At 43.1% G+C, this 20385-nt stretch overlaps 1 protein-coding gene across 1 annotated transcript in view; it reads right to left on the bottom strand.

Annotated features, from left to right (window-relative positions):
- Positions 1–245: 245 nt before the first annotated feature.
- LOC145980267 (pyroglutamylated RF-amide peptide receptor-like) overlaps positions 246–20385 on the bottom strand; it is a 280425-nt gene continuing 260285 nt past the window's right edge. Inside the window, exons 4-5 of the mRNA XM_083113274.1 lie at positions 997–1572; positions 246–353 (exon numbers count right to left, since the gene is read on the bottom strand). Of these exons, the coding sequence (XP_082969400.1) occupies positions 246–353; positions 997–1572 (684 nt within the window). The remainder of the gene's footprint in view (positions 354–996; positions 1573–20385) is intronic.

The following is a 20385-nucleotide window of genomic DNA, read 5'->3' as shown; positions in this document are numbered from 1 at the left end:
GCGTTGGCCAATTCGGACACTGCCAGGGCCTGAAGCGAGCTTCAGCTTACGTCATTAGCCAAGGTGGCGCTGAACATGCAGCAGAAAGTTACAGTTGCGGCGTGGGCAACTCTCAGAGTGATCGTCAGACTGGCGAGACGTGATTTTAACGTAACATTGTTGCAGTTAAGTGTGAGAAAGTGGAGAAAACGACTCCGTACATCAAATTGTTGTTTAGCTTAAGTCCATTGCTGTGCACACGGCTCTCACGCACGATCATTCTGGTATGCAATTGCCCACGCTATAACCGTAACTTGCTGCTGCATATTAAGCGCCATATTGGCTAATGACGTAAGCTCGGGCACGTGACACATCTGAAATGGAGAAAATGAAGTTTCAAGTTTAATGTACCATTTCCCTCTACACTGTACAGTAACACAGTACATTTACTTCAAACGTGTAGCCTTATTTCTGACTCGCCCTGTAGATTGCTCTCTAGATATTTGTAATAGAGAATCGGCTCACAGTTCCAGGAAACTATTACAAATGTCTAGACAACAATGTTCGAGGCAGTGCTCGAAGTGAAAGGTGATGGTATCCCCCAGCTAGCAATATTTTCACAAAGCATCCTCCCCAGCTCTCATTCTCACAATGTTAAATCATAGGAACATCACCCCAGCTAACCTTAAGGCTCGAACAAACATCCCCCAGCCGACATTTTCCACTTCAAGCGCTGTCCAGGAGTGATTGTAAGAAAGTCTTACTTTGAGAACTTTCAATATCAGCATGTTTTTCGCGCAAGGGTCGTTGCAGAGATACCCACAAGGCCTAGCGAAACCGTTACCACACACTGAGTTTTCGTAGTTCTCTTTTGGTAGTGAGTAACCTAGGGACATACCTGTGCCTCACCCGAGTTGGCTCTAGCTGTGTCTAGGTTTAGGGTGAGGTCACACCGCGCTAGGAGAGTGGTGATTCGGGCAAGTGAAGACGAACACTCAGTCATGTGAAGGTGCTTACTTTGCGTCTCTGGTGGGGCCTGGAGGCGAATCCCGCCTTCCGGTCCAGTAGAACGTTTCTCACTATTTGCCTGAAGTTCTTGGTCATGAAACAGTAGAGCAGCGGGTTGATGGCGGAGTTGGCGTGTCCCAGGAGCAGCGCGAACTGGTGCATGATGGAGACGGTCGGATCGTTGGCCTCGTCCACTCCTATGTCGATCAGCAGCATGAGGATATTGTACGGCAGCCAGCAGAGCGCGAACATGAGCGCCAGGAGGAGCAGGATCCTGGCAACCCTGCGACGTTCCCGCGCCACCTGGCAACTCTGCTTCGTCTCGGTGTCGCCGTCGAACAGCAGCTGCGCCGAACATAACCGTCTTCCCATCAGGCTGTACGCGAGGACCACGATCGAACCCGGGATGGCATACACGAGAACGAAGCAGAAGATTCCGTACAGACGGCGGTTGCTAGGGTCCTCCCATGTCTCCACGCAGAAAGCAAACTCTCCGCCCAGTGGCACGTCCACCTTCTCCACCATCCGGACGCTGAAGATCGGGATGAAGATTATGAGAGCTACGAACCAGAGGACCAGGATGACCTAAAAGAAGAATAAAGAAAGCTAGCAACAGGTTGCCATGTTTGCAACATCATGTTTTAAACGTTTAAAACCATAGGAAGGTATGACTGAAGATGACCGGACCCCTCTCCGATTTTCTTCATATTTGACATACTTACTAATTGAGGCCTGCTGATGACGAACCTGAAGTTAAAATTGGTCGGAAACGTTTAGTAATTGCAAAATAATTGCGAACCATTGACGCTAGCCCCACAAACCATTGCCGCTAGCCCCACGAACCATTGACGTGTGGTTAGGTAGTTTCGGTTAGGTTAGGCAAACATAGTTAAAATTTGGTGTCAGGCATATATATATTTCCTTGTGAAACAAAGAATTTCGCAAAAATCGACGGTTTCCATTCCGAAAACTAACGCCTTACTTTATCTTATTTTGAAATTTCTAGACGTTTCCGACTACATTACTGAGGAACGGCTAGTGACGTGTGTGGGTGCACGAACGTAATGTAAAGTTCGCAATTATGTTGTAATGTGTGTGTATATATATATATATATATATATAGAGAGAGAGAGAGAGTACGGATACTTCTCGGACACCTTGTACAATGCAATATATATGGATAGAACAGTTTTGTTCCGCACTTATCATACATTGTTGTTAATATTTTGTCGAATTCTCTCTCAATAATATGCCATAATTCGGAACACTCAAATAGCTATCAAGGGGATGATGAAGTGCAACCTGGCCTGGCAACCTTCCACTTCTTAAACAATTTTCTTTGAGAGGCCGTTAAAATTAAATCATCTAGAGCTGAGCATAACAATTTATTTTAATTTTCTTGTGTATATCTATATCTCTCTGTCTATATATAGCTATATATATACTATCTGATTACTCGGCGTTGTCCAGGTATTTTTTATCCCAATCTTGTATTAGACAGGAAAATAATGAATTCTAACTATAGTGTAAAATGTAACTAATTTTATTTACAGGTATTTAAAAGTACAGTGCTCCCCTGTGCATAGCAACATACCATGAAGGCGTATACGGGGTGTGGGGGTAACGCTCCACACATTCTTGATCCACAAATTATAAAGTAAAATCTTTTACAAATTTACTATAATATTAATTTAACTCAAAACTTGATTATTAACAACATTCTTAGTTTTACCTCCAGGAGCAAGAATAAATAAATTGAACAGCATGGGGAGTGTTATTTTTCATCTTAGCGACCCCAAAAACTACGGATTTCACACTAATATCGGTCGCTTTCGATTATTTTTAGATATACCCCCTTCTCACCCCCACCCCCAGGGGTGTCTTACCCCCAAAGTATTCTTTCCAGATTGCAAGTAATATGTGTACCAAGTTTGGTTGAAATCGCTCCAGGCGTTCGAGAGTTATGCGGGAATAAACATACATACATACATACACAAACACACACACACATACGTACATTTAAATATACTATATATGAATGGCTTATTGCAGAAAGGGACCTGAGTCACATTTTTGAGGTATCGGAGTTAATTTTTTCATCTCCACTGTGTCTAGCAGCATACTGCAGGGGAGTGCATTGAGGGTTGCAAAATTAACTATTCATTATGTTGAATATTTGAGCCAACAACGGCACATTTCTTTCTTACACTATTAATATTATACGATTTTTCATTGCTTTTCTCAGAATTGTGCAAAAGTGACTCAGGTCCCTTTCTGCAATAAGCCATTCATATGTGTGTGTGTGTGAGAGAGTATACTACAGGGTGACCCACGAACGGCGCAACTGGGAATTAAGAGTAGCGTTACTTTGTAACCGAAACCTGTACATACATAAGTCATACACCAAATGTTAGCCCTGTCCAAGTAGATATTTTTAAACATAGAAACAACAAACGGGGTGCAGTGTTGTTCATGCAGCGTTGCCAAATGTAAGTGAAAGTGTAAATTTATTTTTCCACAAAGCATGGAAAATTGCATGTCAAACATTCGTACGGAAATTTGGACGTCAATTTCCACCTTGGGTAGGTGGACTACTTCGCCATCTATAGTTCAGAGAAGAAAACCGATCGTTTTCGCGTATAGCCAATCCTGAAATGCCTCGTAAAGGCGTACCGGTCCAAATGGGTGTTTTAAAAAAAATATGAGGTACAGTGGCAACACTGTTGATGTTTGAAGGCAACAAAAGGTGTGTTCAGTGATGGTCTATGACAAGGAAATACTGGAAACAGGAAAAAAAGAAAATGAAAATTTAGTGATGGTCTATGACATGGAAATACTGGAAACAGAAAAAAAAGAAAATGAAAATTGGTGGAAATTGACGTCCAAATTTCCGTACGAATGTTTGACATGCAATTTTCCATGCTTTGTGGAAAAATAAATTTACACTTTCACTTACATTTGGCAACACTGCACCCCGTTTGTTGTTTCTATGTTTAAAAATATCTACTCGGACAGGGCTAACATTTGGTGTATGACTTATGTATGTACAGGTTTCGGTTACAAAGTAACGCCACTCTTAATTCCCAGTTGCGCCGTTCGTGGGACACCCTGTACATACAGGACGATGATTTGTGAAGTGAAAGTTCCTGGTGTTTCAATAAGCATTACTAGCACGTACAACTCCTTAAGGTTTGTATAAGAGTAGAGTAAATATGTACTTCTGACCACAACTTTGATTTCTTGACCAAACGACTACAAAAAGTTGAAAAACTCACTTTCTCTCCCCGTTCCGCGCCTCATTTAGTGCGCTGACGATGTTTCACGGGTGCAAAAAGGCAGTGATGAGTGAAAGATGAGCTCTCATTCTCTCATCCTTCTCATCTTTCTCATCTTTCTCATTGTTCTCTCATTCTCTTTTTATTCTCCTCTCATCCTCTCATCTTTTTTTTATTCTCTCATTTTTTTTATTCTCTTATTTTCTTATTTTTTGAAAGATGAGTGCACCTTATCGTAATTTTCCAAGTCTGGGACCAAATGTTTATATATCGTGACCTACGTAAACCTCTCCTCTCATTCTCTCATTCTCTCATTCTCTTATTTTTTGAAAGATGAGTGCACTTTATCGTAATTTTCCAAGTTTGGGACCAAATGTTTATATATTGCGACCTACGTAAACCTCTTCTCTTATCCTCTTATTCTCTCAATCTCTCAATCTCTCAATCTCTCATTCTCTCTACCTTTAGAATATTGTCGTCAACATTAGAGATGAAGTTGGAGTGCTGGAATCAACGGGGCCAAATGTTTATATATATATCGTGATCTTCGTAAACCTCTCCTCCCACCTTCTCATCCTCTTATTCTCTTATTTTCTAATCTTTTGAAAGATGAGTGCATCTTATCGTAATTTTCCAAGTCCGGGACCCAAATGTTTATATATATCGTGACCTTCGTAAACCTCTTCTCTCGGGGAGGGAACGATGTACCATACATACACACACACACACACACACACACACACACACACACACACACACACACACACACACACACACACACACACACACACACACGCGCGCGCGCGTATGTATTGTGACGCAAACAAACAAACAAACAAACAAAATAATAATTGCTGTTTTTTAGAATACCTGGCCCCTAACCCGCCAGGGTGCGTGGTGCCCAACCCAAAAAGGTTCTAACGGCGAAATCATCACGAGTTTAGATTTGTACTGCGAATGTTGTCAAAAATTTAATCAATGTTGTTTATTCTCGATGCTAGAATCTTACATAGATTATTCTCTAAAACAAAAATCGATAATCCTATGCCAAGCCCCCCAAGCTATTCAGGCAATTTCTAATGTTCGCGTGGATAGCGACGCTCGGTAGAATTTTTCCTGTCCCTGTGGAGAAATTGTGTTTCATCGCTCAATGTAACATTTTCATCACGGACCAAACTATCCACAGCAACCCCTCCCCGAACCCATTCACCTTACATCCTTTTTCGCCCGAAGAGATTTTATTTTTTTTCAGCTTTCCCACGGTTCTGAATAAAGAATCTATTACATCCCCGATAACAATAGATTCAGAAGCAGATGCGGCGGAAGCAAACACAGCAGCATCTTCCGCTTTTTGAGTTTTGTGCTGGGAATCGTTTGTTTCACACACCACACCCTGACGGGGCGTGGAATAGAGGCCGAGGGGGGGAAATAAACGACAATACATGCATGGGTGGAACTGTCAACGCCCCGTTTATTGTTATTTGTCCCTACAGAATATTGTGCACATCACAAAAATCTTTTGTTGAAAAAAATATGGCATGAATGAATTAGTTAACAAGGGTTTTATTTGCTAGGATATTGACCATAGCCCTCATTGTGTTTTCACCAAAGAGAGTCGCGTGGAGTAGGGAGGAGAGAAGGAGAAAAAAAGAGGAGTTCCTATATAACGTAGTAGTTTCTTCTTTGTACATTATTATCATAGTGAACGTCAATCGTGGCAGTTCAGTATTTTTTAATTTGTTTATCTGGCAGTATACATATATATCATCGTGGAAGTTTTAGTGAGCTACAAGTTTTTATTTTGAAGTTTCTCTCCATCTCTGTTGAAAGGTAAGTTTTATTTTCATGATATATTAATATTTTTGTTTTGCGTCTGATACACACATATTCAGAGGAGCCATAAAAAATTGACACACACTTACATGTCCCATATTTTTTAACCTCCTACAACAGTGCACACACACACACATACATACATACATACATACATACATACATACATACATACTGTTTGCGTCTAATATATATGTGGAAGGAAAAAATATCTAGCATTTTTTAACTTTTTTTCCTTCTGTTTCAGTGCGCTTTCCACTACCATCACCACAACCCCCCCAAAAAATTTCTCTGTGTATATATATAAATAACAGAAGGAAAAAATGGAACCGCAACCAGGTCCCTCCGGTCTTGTGGCATGTCGCAACTGTCGAAAGTTGATTTCTAAACCTAATATTGCTAGGCATTTGAAAAAATGTCGTCTACCAGATCATGATGTCGTAGCCCCGCCGGCAAAGAAATCTCGCACTGATGGGCATGAGGAGGGTGCTTTGAATAAAAGTGCACGCATCATGACTTATAAATCTGGAAGCGATGAAAAGTGTGACTCGAGCATCTTCCTCAACAATGTGAAATCTCTGGTAGTCGATAAATTACGTGATTGCCTCGTCAATGTTGCAATTAAAATTCATCTCGTCTTGACCCTGCTGTATGAGAAAGTTGTCTCGTCCGAGTCAAGCACTTTCAGCTTTTACGTAGGGTGTGAAAGCTTACACGATGACAATAACGAGAATCTTGACGAGATAGTGACACGGCTATTTGAGCACTTGACACAAAAACAAGAAGAGTTTGAAGGTAGAGGAAGTGGATGGAGTCTTTGCGGTCACAACCACATGTTAGAACTTCGAGTCTGCAATTTCAAACCATTACGCAGCACTCAAAAAAAAACAAAAAAACAAAAAAAGCAAAATGCAGTGTTGAACATACAAAGTAATGATCAGAAGAGTTTCCTATGGTCTGTCATCGCCGCATTACACCCGGCTAATAATAACAACCCCCAACGTCTGTCCAATTACAGAGGATACGAGGGAAGATACGAGAATATGATGAGAGGAATTTCCTATCCTGTGCCCCTGAATAAGATCAATCAATTTGAAAAAAACTATAGAGAGGAAAAAGGAGAATATATCGATATTTCTGTGTTTGGGGTTGACGATTGCGACAACATTCGTGTGTTAAGACCTGCGAGAAGCCAGAATAATGTAATTCGACTCTTGCTTGTAGATGGTCGTTATAGTTTGATACGAAATTTCTCAGGATTAGTAGGAAGACAGATCAGCAAGCATCACGATAAGATCGAAATTTGCGATCGGTGTTTGAGAATTTTTCGCGGAGGTAAGAAGATGAGAGAACAGCACAAGTGTTTTGGCTCCGTGAATGCAGAACCCGAAGATGTCATGCCGGAACCCGGAACCAAGATGAAATTTCAGAAACACCAGGCTCTTCTCCACCATCCCGTCGTCCTTTATGCCGACTTTGAAAGCTTCCAAGTTCCCATGACGTCTTGCGACCCTGATCCCTCTACCTCAAGCACGACCCAAATTTTTCACCACGAGCCTTGCAGTTTCTCCATCTACGGAGAAAAATTGAATGATGTCATCTTGTATTGCGGACCTGATGCGGCAAACATTTTGTTGAGAAGATAGCGGAATGCGCGAGAGAACTTGCACCCAGCCTGAAAGGCTCTTACGTTTCTCCACCTGCTCTCACAACAGAACAACAACAGAGACATGACGCGGCGACAAGATGCGAGGAGTGTAACCAGGCTTTCACCGCCGAAAATTACAAGGTCGTCCACCATAACCACCAGAATGGATTATTTCTAAGCACCATCTGTAATTCGTGCAATCTCAAGATTAAGGAGTCGCATTTTGTTGCCGTGTTTCTGCACTACACGGAGAAGTACGACACACATCTCTTCGTCAAAGAACTCCACAACATAACTTCTCGAATCAGCATCATCCCGAGAACGAGCGAGAAATATATTGTGGTGAGAGTGTGGATCCCTCTCCAAGAAGGAGGAAGCGTGGAAGTGCGAATCCTGGACTCTTACAATTTCCTGTCCTCCAGCCTCGCAAGCCTTGCATCTCAACTTGGCGACGAAGATCTTGTGGCCACCAAGCAAAAATGTTTTTCGGGGAGAGATGAGAATTTGAATCTGTTGCGTCGCAAGGGTGTCTACCCCTACGAGTACGTCAACAATTTCGACAAATTTGACGAGACGGAACTTCCACCCCGGGAGGTATTTTATTCTTCTCTCACGGAGGACGTCTGTTCCGAAGAGGACTACGAACACGCTCGTAGTGTGTGGACGGCATTCAATTGCCAAACTTTTCGCGATTATCACGATCTTTATCTGAAATTGGACGTGACACTTCTGATGGATATTTTCGAATCGTTTCGTAAGAGATGCATCGCGATATACAAGTTGGATCCTGTGTATTTCTTCACCACGCCGGGATTGACTTGGGAATCGATGATGAAATACACCAACGTGGAACTGGGCCTCATCGCAGAGAAGGAACAGTATGCTTTCATGGAGAGTGCGATACGGGGTGGCATCGTCCAATGCCCCCGACGCCATGCTCAAGCAAACAATCCTCATACGCCTGGTTACGATGCATCGAAGCCCAACACCTATATTGTCTACTGGGATGTCAACAACCTGTACGGCCACTCCATGTCCCAGTGTCTTCCCATCAGCGACTACGGGTGGATGACCGAAGAGGAACTCTCCTGCGAAGATTTTCTCAACTGGAGCGAAGATAATGAATGGGGCTGTTTCTTGGAAGTGGATCTCGATTATCCCGAAACGCTTCACAAGAAACATCACGGATTGGCCCTGGCCCCCACCAAGGAGAAGCCACCTGGAGGATCGGAGCCAAAACTCATACTAAGCATGGAGAACAAGCGGAATTATGTTCTGCACTACCGACTCCTCCAATTTTACATAAGTCACGGCTTGCAGTTGAAGAAAGTTCATAGAGGATTGAAGTTCCGACAGAGCAAGTGGCTCGAACCGTACATAGCCGAGAACACGCGCCGCAGAGCACAATCGACATCGCCTGCAGACAAGGATCTGTACAAACTGTTCAATAACGCCATCTACGGCAAGACGATGGAGAACGTGCGTAATTACATCGACGCAACGTTGGTCACGGACGAAAAGAAATTTGAGAAGATCGTCGCGTCACCCTACTTCAAAAACTTCACTATTTTCGACGAGAATCTAGTATTTGTTGAGAGGAACAAGAAGCAAGTGATGCTCAACAAGCCGATTGCCATAGGTGCCACCGTCCTTGAACTATCAAAATTGCACATGTACCAATCGTACTACGATCAGTTTCAACCTTTTTATGGAGATAACATCCAAATATGTTACATTGACACGGATAGCTTCATTTTTCTAATCCAAACACCAAGCCTCGAACATGATCTGACTAAGATGAAGCATCTGTTTGATTTTAGCAACTTACCATCAGGCCATCACTTACATTCGACAGAAAACAAAATGACGATTGGAAAATACAAAGATGAAGCGGCTGGTAATTACAGCAGGGAATTTGCGGGGCTTCGTGCCAAAATGTACTGTGTAAAGATTACAGAAGAAAAAGAGATCAAGAAGGCGAAGGGGGTAGGAAAAATAAGTACCAGCAAATTTAGCATGCAAGACTACAAAAAATGCCTTTTTCATGGTAAAAGGCAACTTAGCACCGATCATCGCATTGCAAGTAAATTGCATGATTTGTACACGACGCGCGTAACCAAGGTCGCATTGGATGGCAGAGACAACAAGTTACGCGTTCTCGATTGTCAAATCCACACGCGAGAGTGGGGGCACTACAATAAAAGCGATAAATGTGACGTGTGTTAACCGTAACCCCATAGTCATGAAGTCCGCTGTGTTTTTGAAGAAGAATAGCAGACGGAGGAAAAGAATAAAAGAGGGAGCCCTCGGGCGATGAAAAATAAGAGTTGAATTTAATGAGCCTCGATTTGGAGCGGGCTTAACAACATAATAACAGGTTGCAACTTTTCATCGCCCGAGGGCTCTCCCTTTCATTCTTTTCCTCCATATGTTTTGAAGAATAGCAAAAAGCACGATGTGTTAAATAACTAACAAGAACAATGAATCTCTTTGGTTTTCGCAAACAAAGCAACATGGACACTGCATCACCAAATTTCAATAACCTCTTACCTTCCGTGTTATCTAAACTCAACGGTTTGTTAATCATTCACCTCAACAGCATTTGGACGGAAATAAATAACGATGTGGGCAAGATGTTTTATGTTTTTAATAACAATTTACATTTCTATGAAATTCCGATCGACGGGAAACTTCAAATCACCGTGAATCCGGAAAACGCAGGCGAAATCAAAATTTCTACCGGCAAGAACATTTTTCGAATGAAGCACGACAAGCTACTTTCTAACATGTCGTACGATGTGTCTGCAGGAGATTATCTTTACGTGGAACTCCTAGGAGATTACGACAAACTTATTCCTCTCTTCGTAGAATTACGAATCGTCTATCCTATTATAAATAACCGTTAACCAAAATGCCTAACGACATTTTCGGCAACACTAAGCGTGTAGACCATGCAGAAGAGATTCTCATGCTGGACGTTCGAGTTAAGAAGTTGAGGACCGATTTGATCGCTTTGCAGGAGACCTTAAACAAAAGTTTAGAGTCTGAGATCGCTACGCTCCAAACGCAATGTCTCGATCCCATTCTGAAAATCGATTCCGAACTGAAAACACTGATAAAAAATTATGTTGACGTACCTTCTTACGACAACATTCAAAATATACAGTTGAGCATGGATTCGCTTCAAAATGATTTGGCCAAATTACAGCAATTTCAATCGAAAAATGAAGATTTGGAAAAATTGAAACTCGAAATCGAAGAGCGAACTTCCGCAATAGAAAAGAATTTCTCTGAACTTCAAACCGTCGTGAATGATATTGATATAGAACGCTTGCAGGTCGTTGTTTCTAAATTACAAGAAGAATTCACTGGCACGTTGGAAGAAATCAAATCCAAGTTGCAGACTTTGGAAGATACAATGACGAACCTACCATCGTCGGACGAACTGCAGGTCATCGGTAAAAGCGTCGCGAACATAAAAATTCAACTGGAGGCTTATCAAGATTTCGAACACATTCAAACCACCATCGCTACGCTTCAGGCGTCCTTGGAATTGATCAACGAAGAAATTAAAAATATTCACGCTGAAGCAAGTGTGTTGACGAGCATTCAAGACACGTTGAGCACGGTTCAGCAGAAGATCGAATATTTAGAAAATTTGAACGTCGAAACGAATCTCGCTCATTTTCATCACGTACTGGAAAACATACAGGGTGACTTGGAATCGTTACGAACGAGCGTGCCTTCAAGTGAAGATTTGGAAAAATTGAAAACGGCGGTGACGGCACTATCCGATTCGAGTGACATCAAAAGTTCATTGAGCGATCTCGAGAGTAAAGTGGCCAATCTCCCCACCTCCAAAGAATTACACGCCTTGAAAAGGAACATATCACGTATGCTGAAACGACTGGAAACAGAAACAGCGAACGTGGAACAGATTCGAGACGAACTTGCTTCGCTGGTGTCGACGCTGCCCACTTCGCAGAGCGTCGCCGACCTTCACACGCAGTTTACAGAGATGCGAATCATCGTGAACGATCTTACCGAGAAGAGCTCGAAATTGAATCAAATCGAGAACCTTCAGAACATTGTCGTCAACATCAGAGATCAAGTTGGAGTGCTGGAATCAACGCAGGAATCGACGCTGGCCTCTTTCGGTGCCAAGTTGCAAGAACTCAACGAAAGCTACAAGCAGTTGAACGTGGAAGTGAAAATCAAACCGTCATTTTCTACCGTAACGGATACCATAGTCGAGCATTTGGTGCCCGTACAAAACACACTGGGTCAGCTTCACAGCAACCTCGTTAGCATCGATACTAAATTCGCTAAACTGCATTCTCTGCAAGCCATCGAAATCAACAGCGTTCCCAATCAACAGAGAATCTCCACCTTCGTCGAAGGTAACAAACTGTACATGCTACATCCTTATCATCCGTACTACAAGTTTCTCCTCGATGGCACGATTCAGATAAACGAATTTTCGTACTGGTCTCACGGCAGAAAAGCTAGCGTTCCCACCATGACTTTGATATCGAATCGTGGTGTCCAGAAAGCAGGAAACATTCCTCTGGCGCGTTGGAACGAAACGCGCAACATATATGAAATACACGAAGACGAAGATCTTACTGTTTTCGACGTGAGTGCCGGCGATAAGCTGATCATTCAAAACACGAGCGAAGTGCCACCCTCTTTGAATCCCATCACGCTTGTGCTTCTTTTGAAACGTAATCTCTAAAAATAATAAAAAATGTCTAGGCAAGCCATCGTCCAAGAATTGCATAAACCTGCACGCCGCAACTACGAACGTTTGGCTGTGGTAACCAAGGGAATCGACGACCTCTGGGAAAGCGACCTCGTCGAAATGAGTAGCGGCAAGTTAAAAAACGTGCATAAATTGAACAAGGGCAACAAGTACCTCCTCACCGTCATAGACACATTTTCGAAATTCGCATGGGCTCTACCTTTGAAGGCGAAAACAGGAACGTGCGTCACGGAAGCATTCAAGACAATTTTTCGCGAAAGCGGCGGCAGACGACCTCGGTTTCTGCACACGGACAAAGGGAAGGAATTTTACAATGCCGTATTCCAAAAGTTTATTCGGAAACACAACGTTCATCATTACTCGACCTTCAGTGACGTCAAGGCCAGCATTGTGGAAAGATTCAATCGCACTCTGAAATCGCGCATGTGGTCACGCTTCACGCTTCAGGGAAGCTACAAGTGGGTCACTATTCTCCCGGAACTTGTTAACGACTATAATCACACACGGCACGCAACGATAGGCATGAAGCCAGCTGACGTTACCAGGTCTGACGAGCAACGTTTAATTTCTAGCGTTTACTGTCCAAAGTACATGCCCACGACAAAAAAAGCTAAATACAAAATTGGAGAACAGGTGAGGGTCAGTAAATTGAAGCGAACGTTTGACAGGGGTTTCACACGAAACTGGAGTACTGAACTTTTTACCGTGGTTCGGGTTCTACCCGGGAACCGTCACACGTATATAATAAAAGACAGTGGCGGTGAAATTTTATTGGGGCGCTTCTACGAGGAGGAACTCTCTAAAACTAAATACCCTGACACCTACCTTATCGAAAAAGTTTTGCGCAAGAGAGGCAACAAACTTTTGGTGAAATGGCTGGGACTTCCGGAAACAAGTTGGATCGATTCAAACAAAGTGATTCTATGAGTACGTGGAATGTTGTGAAACGTTTACCTAATTCGGAAAGTGGAAGGAAGAAAAAAAACGGTGAATTGCTCCCCGACAGCATCCGCTGTCTGATCGTAGGACCTTCGGGGTGTGGAAAAACAACACTGCTCGTGGACAATTTTCTCCTCGCACCAAATTGGTTAGATTGGAAGAACAGGCACCTGTACGTGTTCTCGAAAAGTTTAGAGCAATCCAAATACCAGCAACTGATGAAACTGTACGATGGTCTGGACATTGCAACGTTCGCCTCGGAAATAAAACCACTCGACGATTGTCGTGAAAATTCAGTTGTTGTGTTCGACGATGCCATCCTGGAAAATCAAAATGAAATTCGCAACTTTTTCACGCAAGGTCGTCACAAAGGAATGGATTGCTTCTACCTAGCTCAAACGTTTTCCAAAATTCCAAAACAGTTAGTACGCGACAACGCTAATTTCATATGTTTGTTTCGTCAAGATCACACCAACCTCAAGCATGCGTACGATGACTACGTAGGCGGAGACATGAACTACAATCAATTTTCGGAAGGCTGCTGCTCTACTTGCTGGAACGGTGACGATTTCGGATTCGCTACGATCGACATGACGAGGAAACCCAACGACGGAAAATACAGAAACAAAATCAACGACTTTCTAAACGTTGCAACGTTGTGAGAAACGACATATATAAATAACGTCATGACGAAACGAAAAATCGAAGACGAAAATCTTAAGCTTCGCGATTACCTCGCAAAACGCTTCAAAGGTTGGAAATCCGAAAATCGCGGATTCTACGAAGAGAAGAAACGTCAGGATCAACCTGTGATCGATGCCATCAGCGGTCTAGGTAAAGAAATTAAAAGTGTCACGGAACAAAATAAAAATTTGATTAACGAACTCGTACCGCTCGCAGCTAAAAGTTACGCTGTACCCACGCCTATTTCAAGCATTCCTTCGACGCCGTTCGAACTGAAGGATGCACCGGCACGACGTCGAGCTATTGGTAGCACGTCCTCGTCTTCGGATAAAATTGAGTTGGGGCCTTTGGCACGAGACTACCTGAGTACGGGGAAATTCGACAAGGATGAAGTGTTCGGATTGTATCCCAGCATGGAAACCAGCGAAGGCGGCGGTGTGGTGTGGAAGATTGGGAAATCGAAGGTGACCTTCGAAGGCAACGACATTAAAGTCAATTTAGGCGACAAGGATAGTTGGAACAGGTATCCGGGTACGGTGGGACTGTGGGAACTCGTTGCCAAAAAGCAGCCGAAAGATTACACCGACGAAGATTACCAGAGTTACAAGGAAATTCTAATCATGACGGATGCCTTGTACCAAAACAACGACGGCTCGCAGAATAGGGTGAAATCGAGCAGCGGCGAGAAGTACAGGAATCTCATCAAACCGATTTGGAACCAGGTCAAAACAGGCAGCGGGGTCAAACGCTACAACACGTTACCCAAAGAATTCGTTTGGGTGGACGACGTGAGGAAACTCGTGGACCGATTGTTGGTGATAGCCGGCGAAGAGAATGCAGGCAACCGTAATTTCTACAACGAGAAGGTTGGCATCGTGGACATGATCAGCACGAAACTTTCCAACTTCATCGTGAACGACGACAAGGGCATAGGTTACCTCATCAAAATCATCAACACGCTGCCTCCGAAATTCTGGAACGTGGCCGAAGGAAAGGGACTCGTAAACGACATCATCAACAAGTTACCTTTCGAGATGCATCTACCTGGCTACCAGTACTGCGGACCGGGTACCAAACTCGAGAAAAGATTGGACAGAGGAGACAAGGGTGTGAATCTATTGGACGCCGCATGCAAAGATCACGACATCGCCTACAACACCACGCAGACGGATCTGGATGCACGTCACGAAGCAGACAGAAAGTTAGAGCACGCAGCTTTCGAAAGGTTTGTGAGCAGAGATGCATCGCTGGGTGAACGGGTCGCCGCACTGGGCACCACCATCGCCATGAACACGAAACAAAAATTGGGGTGGGGTATATAAATAACATACAGTAAAAAAAACAACATGGATTGCATAACTAATTTGCCACCCGAGCTACTATCTAAAATATTCAAAAAGGTAGTTAACGGAGATGTTAATAAACTTGTAAACATAGCAAGAACAATGCCGGAATTTCGCATCCCTTGTGAAATGGTTCTCAAGGACCTTCTTCGGGAGATCAGCGGCCTGAGGTGCGGTGATCTCGACATTCTGCTTTCGGCTGCAGGGGAAAAATTAAACGATAGGTCGGACGAACTGTACGAGGCGATGCAGGGAAGAAGACAGTATACTGATGATTGGTACAAGTCTATGCAGGAGAAGGAAGATATCACTACGCACATCCTCGCGTTTTCCGAAGCACGAACTTTCTTCCTCTGTTAAAAAATAATAATATATATACGTGTCAAAAAAAAACTTGATATATAAATAACACACATCGTGAAAAAAAAATAATCTTCGGTATATATAAATAACACACATCGTGAAAAACAATTAAATTTCTCTCTAACACTTTGAAATTTTTCTTTGATATGACGACCGAAAAAATAAGTGATCTCCAAGCATTAAAACAAATGCTAAATTTGTCATTTGAGTATGTAAAAATTCGGGAATTGGAAGTCGACAAATCTTACACGATAACTTGCGGTTCAATCGTTTCTACCCAGTATGGTCCCAAGGTACGCCTGTTGCTCAACGCACAATACAGTTTATTTTTACCAGATCGATACGCTAACATGTTATCGGACGAGAAGCTATCTATTTTAATCGAGAACAAAACAAAAATCGTGTACAAGGGGACAAAGGAACTTCTTGGCAAGAAAACAAAGCACGTAATAGAATTTGTGTAGCGACTGCGAGGCCTTGAAAATATATAAATAACATACCGTAAAAAACTACACAAGAAAAAATCTCAGAATATATATAAATAACATACTGCGAAAATAACGCATAGAGCATCAACATGAAGCCCAAGGGTGTCGTGTACCAGATACCATACTCCAATCTTAAAAATCTAGGTGCCCTCGATGGGTTACTCACCAAGAAACAACGCGAGAAGAAACGTTCTTGCTTGTCGAAAGGACATGGAATGAAATTGCTGCTCAGCACACCTCAATTGAAAAGATTGCAGCGTTCGCGGAAACAGCAAAAGATCGGAGGTTTCATATTCAGCATCCCGGCCATCCTAGCAGCATTGGGGGCCGTTGGAAGTTTGGCTGGCGGAAGTGCCGCCATCGCGAAAACCGTCATCGACTCGAAGAAGAACAAAGCCGAGTTGGAAGAACAGAAACGTCACAACCTGGCCATGGAGAAGAAGGGGAAGGGCGTGATGAAGAAGTTTAAAAAAAAGAAACAGAAGCACTCACCAACCGAGACATTGAATCTCTGATCGAACCGTTACGAATCAAATACTTCAGAGGAGTTTTCATGTCCGACTCGTTACCTTCAAGCGTTAAAAGAAGAGAATGCGGAGTAGTCAACTTGGACGGTCAAGAAAATCCAGGCACGCATTGGATATGTTACCACAAAAACGACAATGATAAAGCATTCGTTTTCGATTCTTTCGGAGGTGTTCCACCTACAAATTTAGTTCATTATCTGAAAACAAACAAAACCTCTATATACTACAACGACGAACGCATTCAAGATTTCGGAGACGTGAACTGCGGTCATCTCTGCCTCTCCGTGCTCGCGTTTCTCTCTAAAATAAATAACCCTACGATCGAGGATTTCCAGAAAGCATTGTGGAACCTCAAACAGCATCACTAGGATGGGCGTGTTCCATCTCACGAGTGAATCTTCAATCTTGAAACTCACGCTGCACGACGACATTGTCTATCCTAAATCCGTGGCTCTGCGTGCATTCTACAGCATGTACCTCATACCTAATGTTACGCAGCACAACAACAAAATTAGCGTCGGAAGCGAACACATCGTCGTCACGCCAGGACAATACAATCTTTCCACTTTGCAAGCTCAATTACCCAAAGGCACGTACCTTTCTCAAAATTCGGTCACGCACAGAGTGGAAATCCTATCCGCGACGGAGACCGTGGACCTGGGCACCATAGGAGAACTTTTAGGTTTCGAGAACAACACAAAACTCGAAGCTGGCATCAAGCACGTGGCAACAAACATTCCTAAATTTTTGGCCATAGAGACTCTGAACGTACACTGCAACGTGGCGGAAGGTATGATCACGAAATCTTCGGACGGATTGTTAGGAAGTCACAAGCAGACGGGAATCATAGCCACTTTCAAACCAAGTTCCGAGTTCATGGAACCGATCATCTACACGCCCTCTTCGCCGATCTATTTTCCAGTATGTCGCAACCGCATAGACGACATAGAGTTGGTGGTGACGAACGAGAAAGGAGACGTGGTGGATTTCGCAGGTGCAACAACTACTGCCATCGTGGAGATCAACGTATAATAAATAACCATACATATAAAATGGAGCAAATCGAAAGTTACGAATTGCAATCTTTCCCTCCCAACCGTCGCACGTTTGCCAATCTCAACGAGGCAAACAGGGAGGTCGAATACGACGTTGACGTAGGCGACGGGTTCGTTCATCCTCACAGAGCAGACCTCTACCTTCAATTCGACGTGGTGAAGAAAGAAAGCGGAGACACGTTTCCCGCAGCAGCAAACTTGATACTCGTAGACAACTTCGTGCCTCACCTGTTCTCGCAGGTGGAGGTGAGGAAACACAACACCGTCATTGACAGAATAGATTATCCAGGCATCACGTCGACGGCAGTGGGAACGTTGAAATTATCCAAAACGGATGCAGCATACTATCAGGCGGGAGGATTCGAAGCAGGGGCCAAAATATCGACGAGAAGTCACACGGTGCTCTTTCCCATGCGTCTGCTTCCAGGATTCTTCTCCGATTACAAGGAGATCATGTGGAAGGGAGGACTGAGAGTCACGTTTCGAAGAGCGGCCAACGATAACAACGCAATAATGCGATACACCAACTTGAATGCCGACGGCACACCAATAGCCAGCACTTTACCCGAAGCAGCCAAGTGCATCATCCGGAGCATGGAATTGAGAATGCCGGTGGTGGAATACGAGACAAACTATGCCCTCAAGTACAAAGCGGAGATCTTGAAAAGTCCGCAGGTACCGATTCACTTTCACGGTTACCAGTGCGTGCAGAAGATGGCGACGGGAAGTCACATGGAATTCGACGTGACGACGCAGTTCAACAACATACAGTTCGACATGCCAGATTTCGTCGTAGTGCTTTTTCAGACCGGGAGGGACAAGAATCAGGAAAAAGATTCCAGCAAATTCGACGACTGCAAGATCAAGAACGTTTATCTCAAAAATGGACGCAACGAAGTGTTCCCGCGCGAGAATTACAACCTCGACATGACCAAAAACGATTATCTCAAACTTTACGAAGCGTTTTCGGCTTACAAACGCGTGACCGAGGGAAGTGTGGACATGTACTACACGCCCAGCGAGTTCAAAACACGGAGACCCATGACCGTCATCAACACATCTAAGAGAAAGAAGGTTGTGGTCAACGATCGAACCAACATCAAGGTCGTCTGCGAGTTCCACGATGCCTTGCCCGAGGATACCCTATGCAGTGTCATCCTGATTGCAGAGAAGTCCTTCGCCTACGACGTGAAGAATGAGAGGGTCACAGAGCAGTTTTAACAAGTTTTTATCATCTATTTTCTTGCACAATAAGAAATTTTTAGTGCTAGCACAATCAGTTACAATGGCACAATACGAATTTCACTAGTTCAGATCAGTTACAAATGTCAATTTCATTAGTTATAAGTTACAATATCTTTTTTGCACTATAGCACGAGAGACAATCAGAAAATTTGCACAAAAAAAATTTGTTGTTGTTTTTACACGTGAAAATTAACAATAAAATTTCTTTTTTATCGTTTCAGATGCTGTCGAAACATCAAAAACACATACACACACACTAGAAAAAAAAAAAGCATGCAACTTTATTTGTAACACGCACATATTCTCCATCTTCATCAAGAAAATATTATAATAAACATAATTATTTTTATCTATATCTCACAATAAAACTCTATATCCAAAAATATCACAACATCAAATAACACTAGAGTCGTTAGTACACGTTGCATGCATTACGGAGGTCCTCTGTAGGGTTTCATGGAAGTTTGGGGGAAAAAAAAAAACACGTGAAACCCTACAGAGGTGCGGTTATCTAGAGCCGTAGCCGTTAGAACCTTTTTGGGTTGGGCACCACGCACCCTGGCGGGTTAGGGGCCAGGTATTCTAAAAAACAGCAATTATTATTTTGTTTGTTTGTTTGTTTGTTTGCGTCACAATACATACGCGCGCGCGCGCGCGCGTGTGTGTGTGTGTGTGTGTGTGTGTGTGTGTGTGTGTGTGTGTGTGTGTGTGTGTGTGTGTGTGTGTGTGTGTGTGTGTGTGTGTATGTATGGTACATCGTTCCCTCCCCGAGAGAAGAGGTTTACGAAGGTCACGATATATATAAACATTTGGGTCCCGGACTTGGAAAATTACGATAAGATGCACTCATCTTTCAAAAGATTAGAAAATAAGAGAATAAGAGGATGAGAAGGTGGGAGGAGAGGTTTACGAAGATCACGATATATATATAAACATTTGGCCCCGTTGATTCCAGCACTCCAACTTCATCTCTAATGTTGACGACAATATTCTAAAGGTAGAGAGAATGAGAGATTGAGAGATTGAGAGATTGAGAGAATAAGAGGATAAGAGAAGAGGTTTACGTAGGTCGCAATATATAAACATTTGGTCCCAAACTTGGAAAATTACGATAAAGTGCACTCATCTTTCAAAAAATAAGAGAATGAGAGAATGAGAGAATGAGAGGAGAGGTTTACGTAGGTCACGATATATAAACATTTGGTCCCAGACTTGGAAAATTACGATAAGGTGCAC

Source organism: Lepisma saccharinum, chromosome 27 (genome assembly GCF_977018435.1).
Source record: "Lepisma saccharinum chromosome 27, izLepSacc3.1, whole genome shotgun sequence".
Classification (NCBI taxonomy): domain Eukaryota; kingdom Metazoa; phylum Arthropoda; class Insecta; order Zygentoma; family Lepismatidae; genus Lepisma; species Lepisma saccharinum.
The sequence above is the reverse complement of the archived record's forward strand: the minus strand, read 5'-3'. Positions and strand labels throughout refer to the sequence as shown.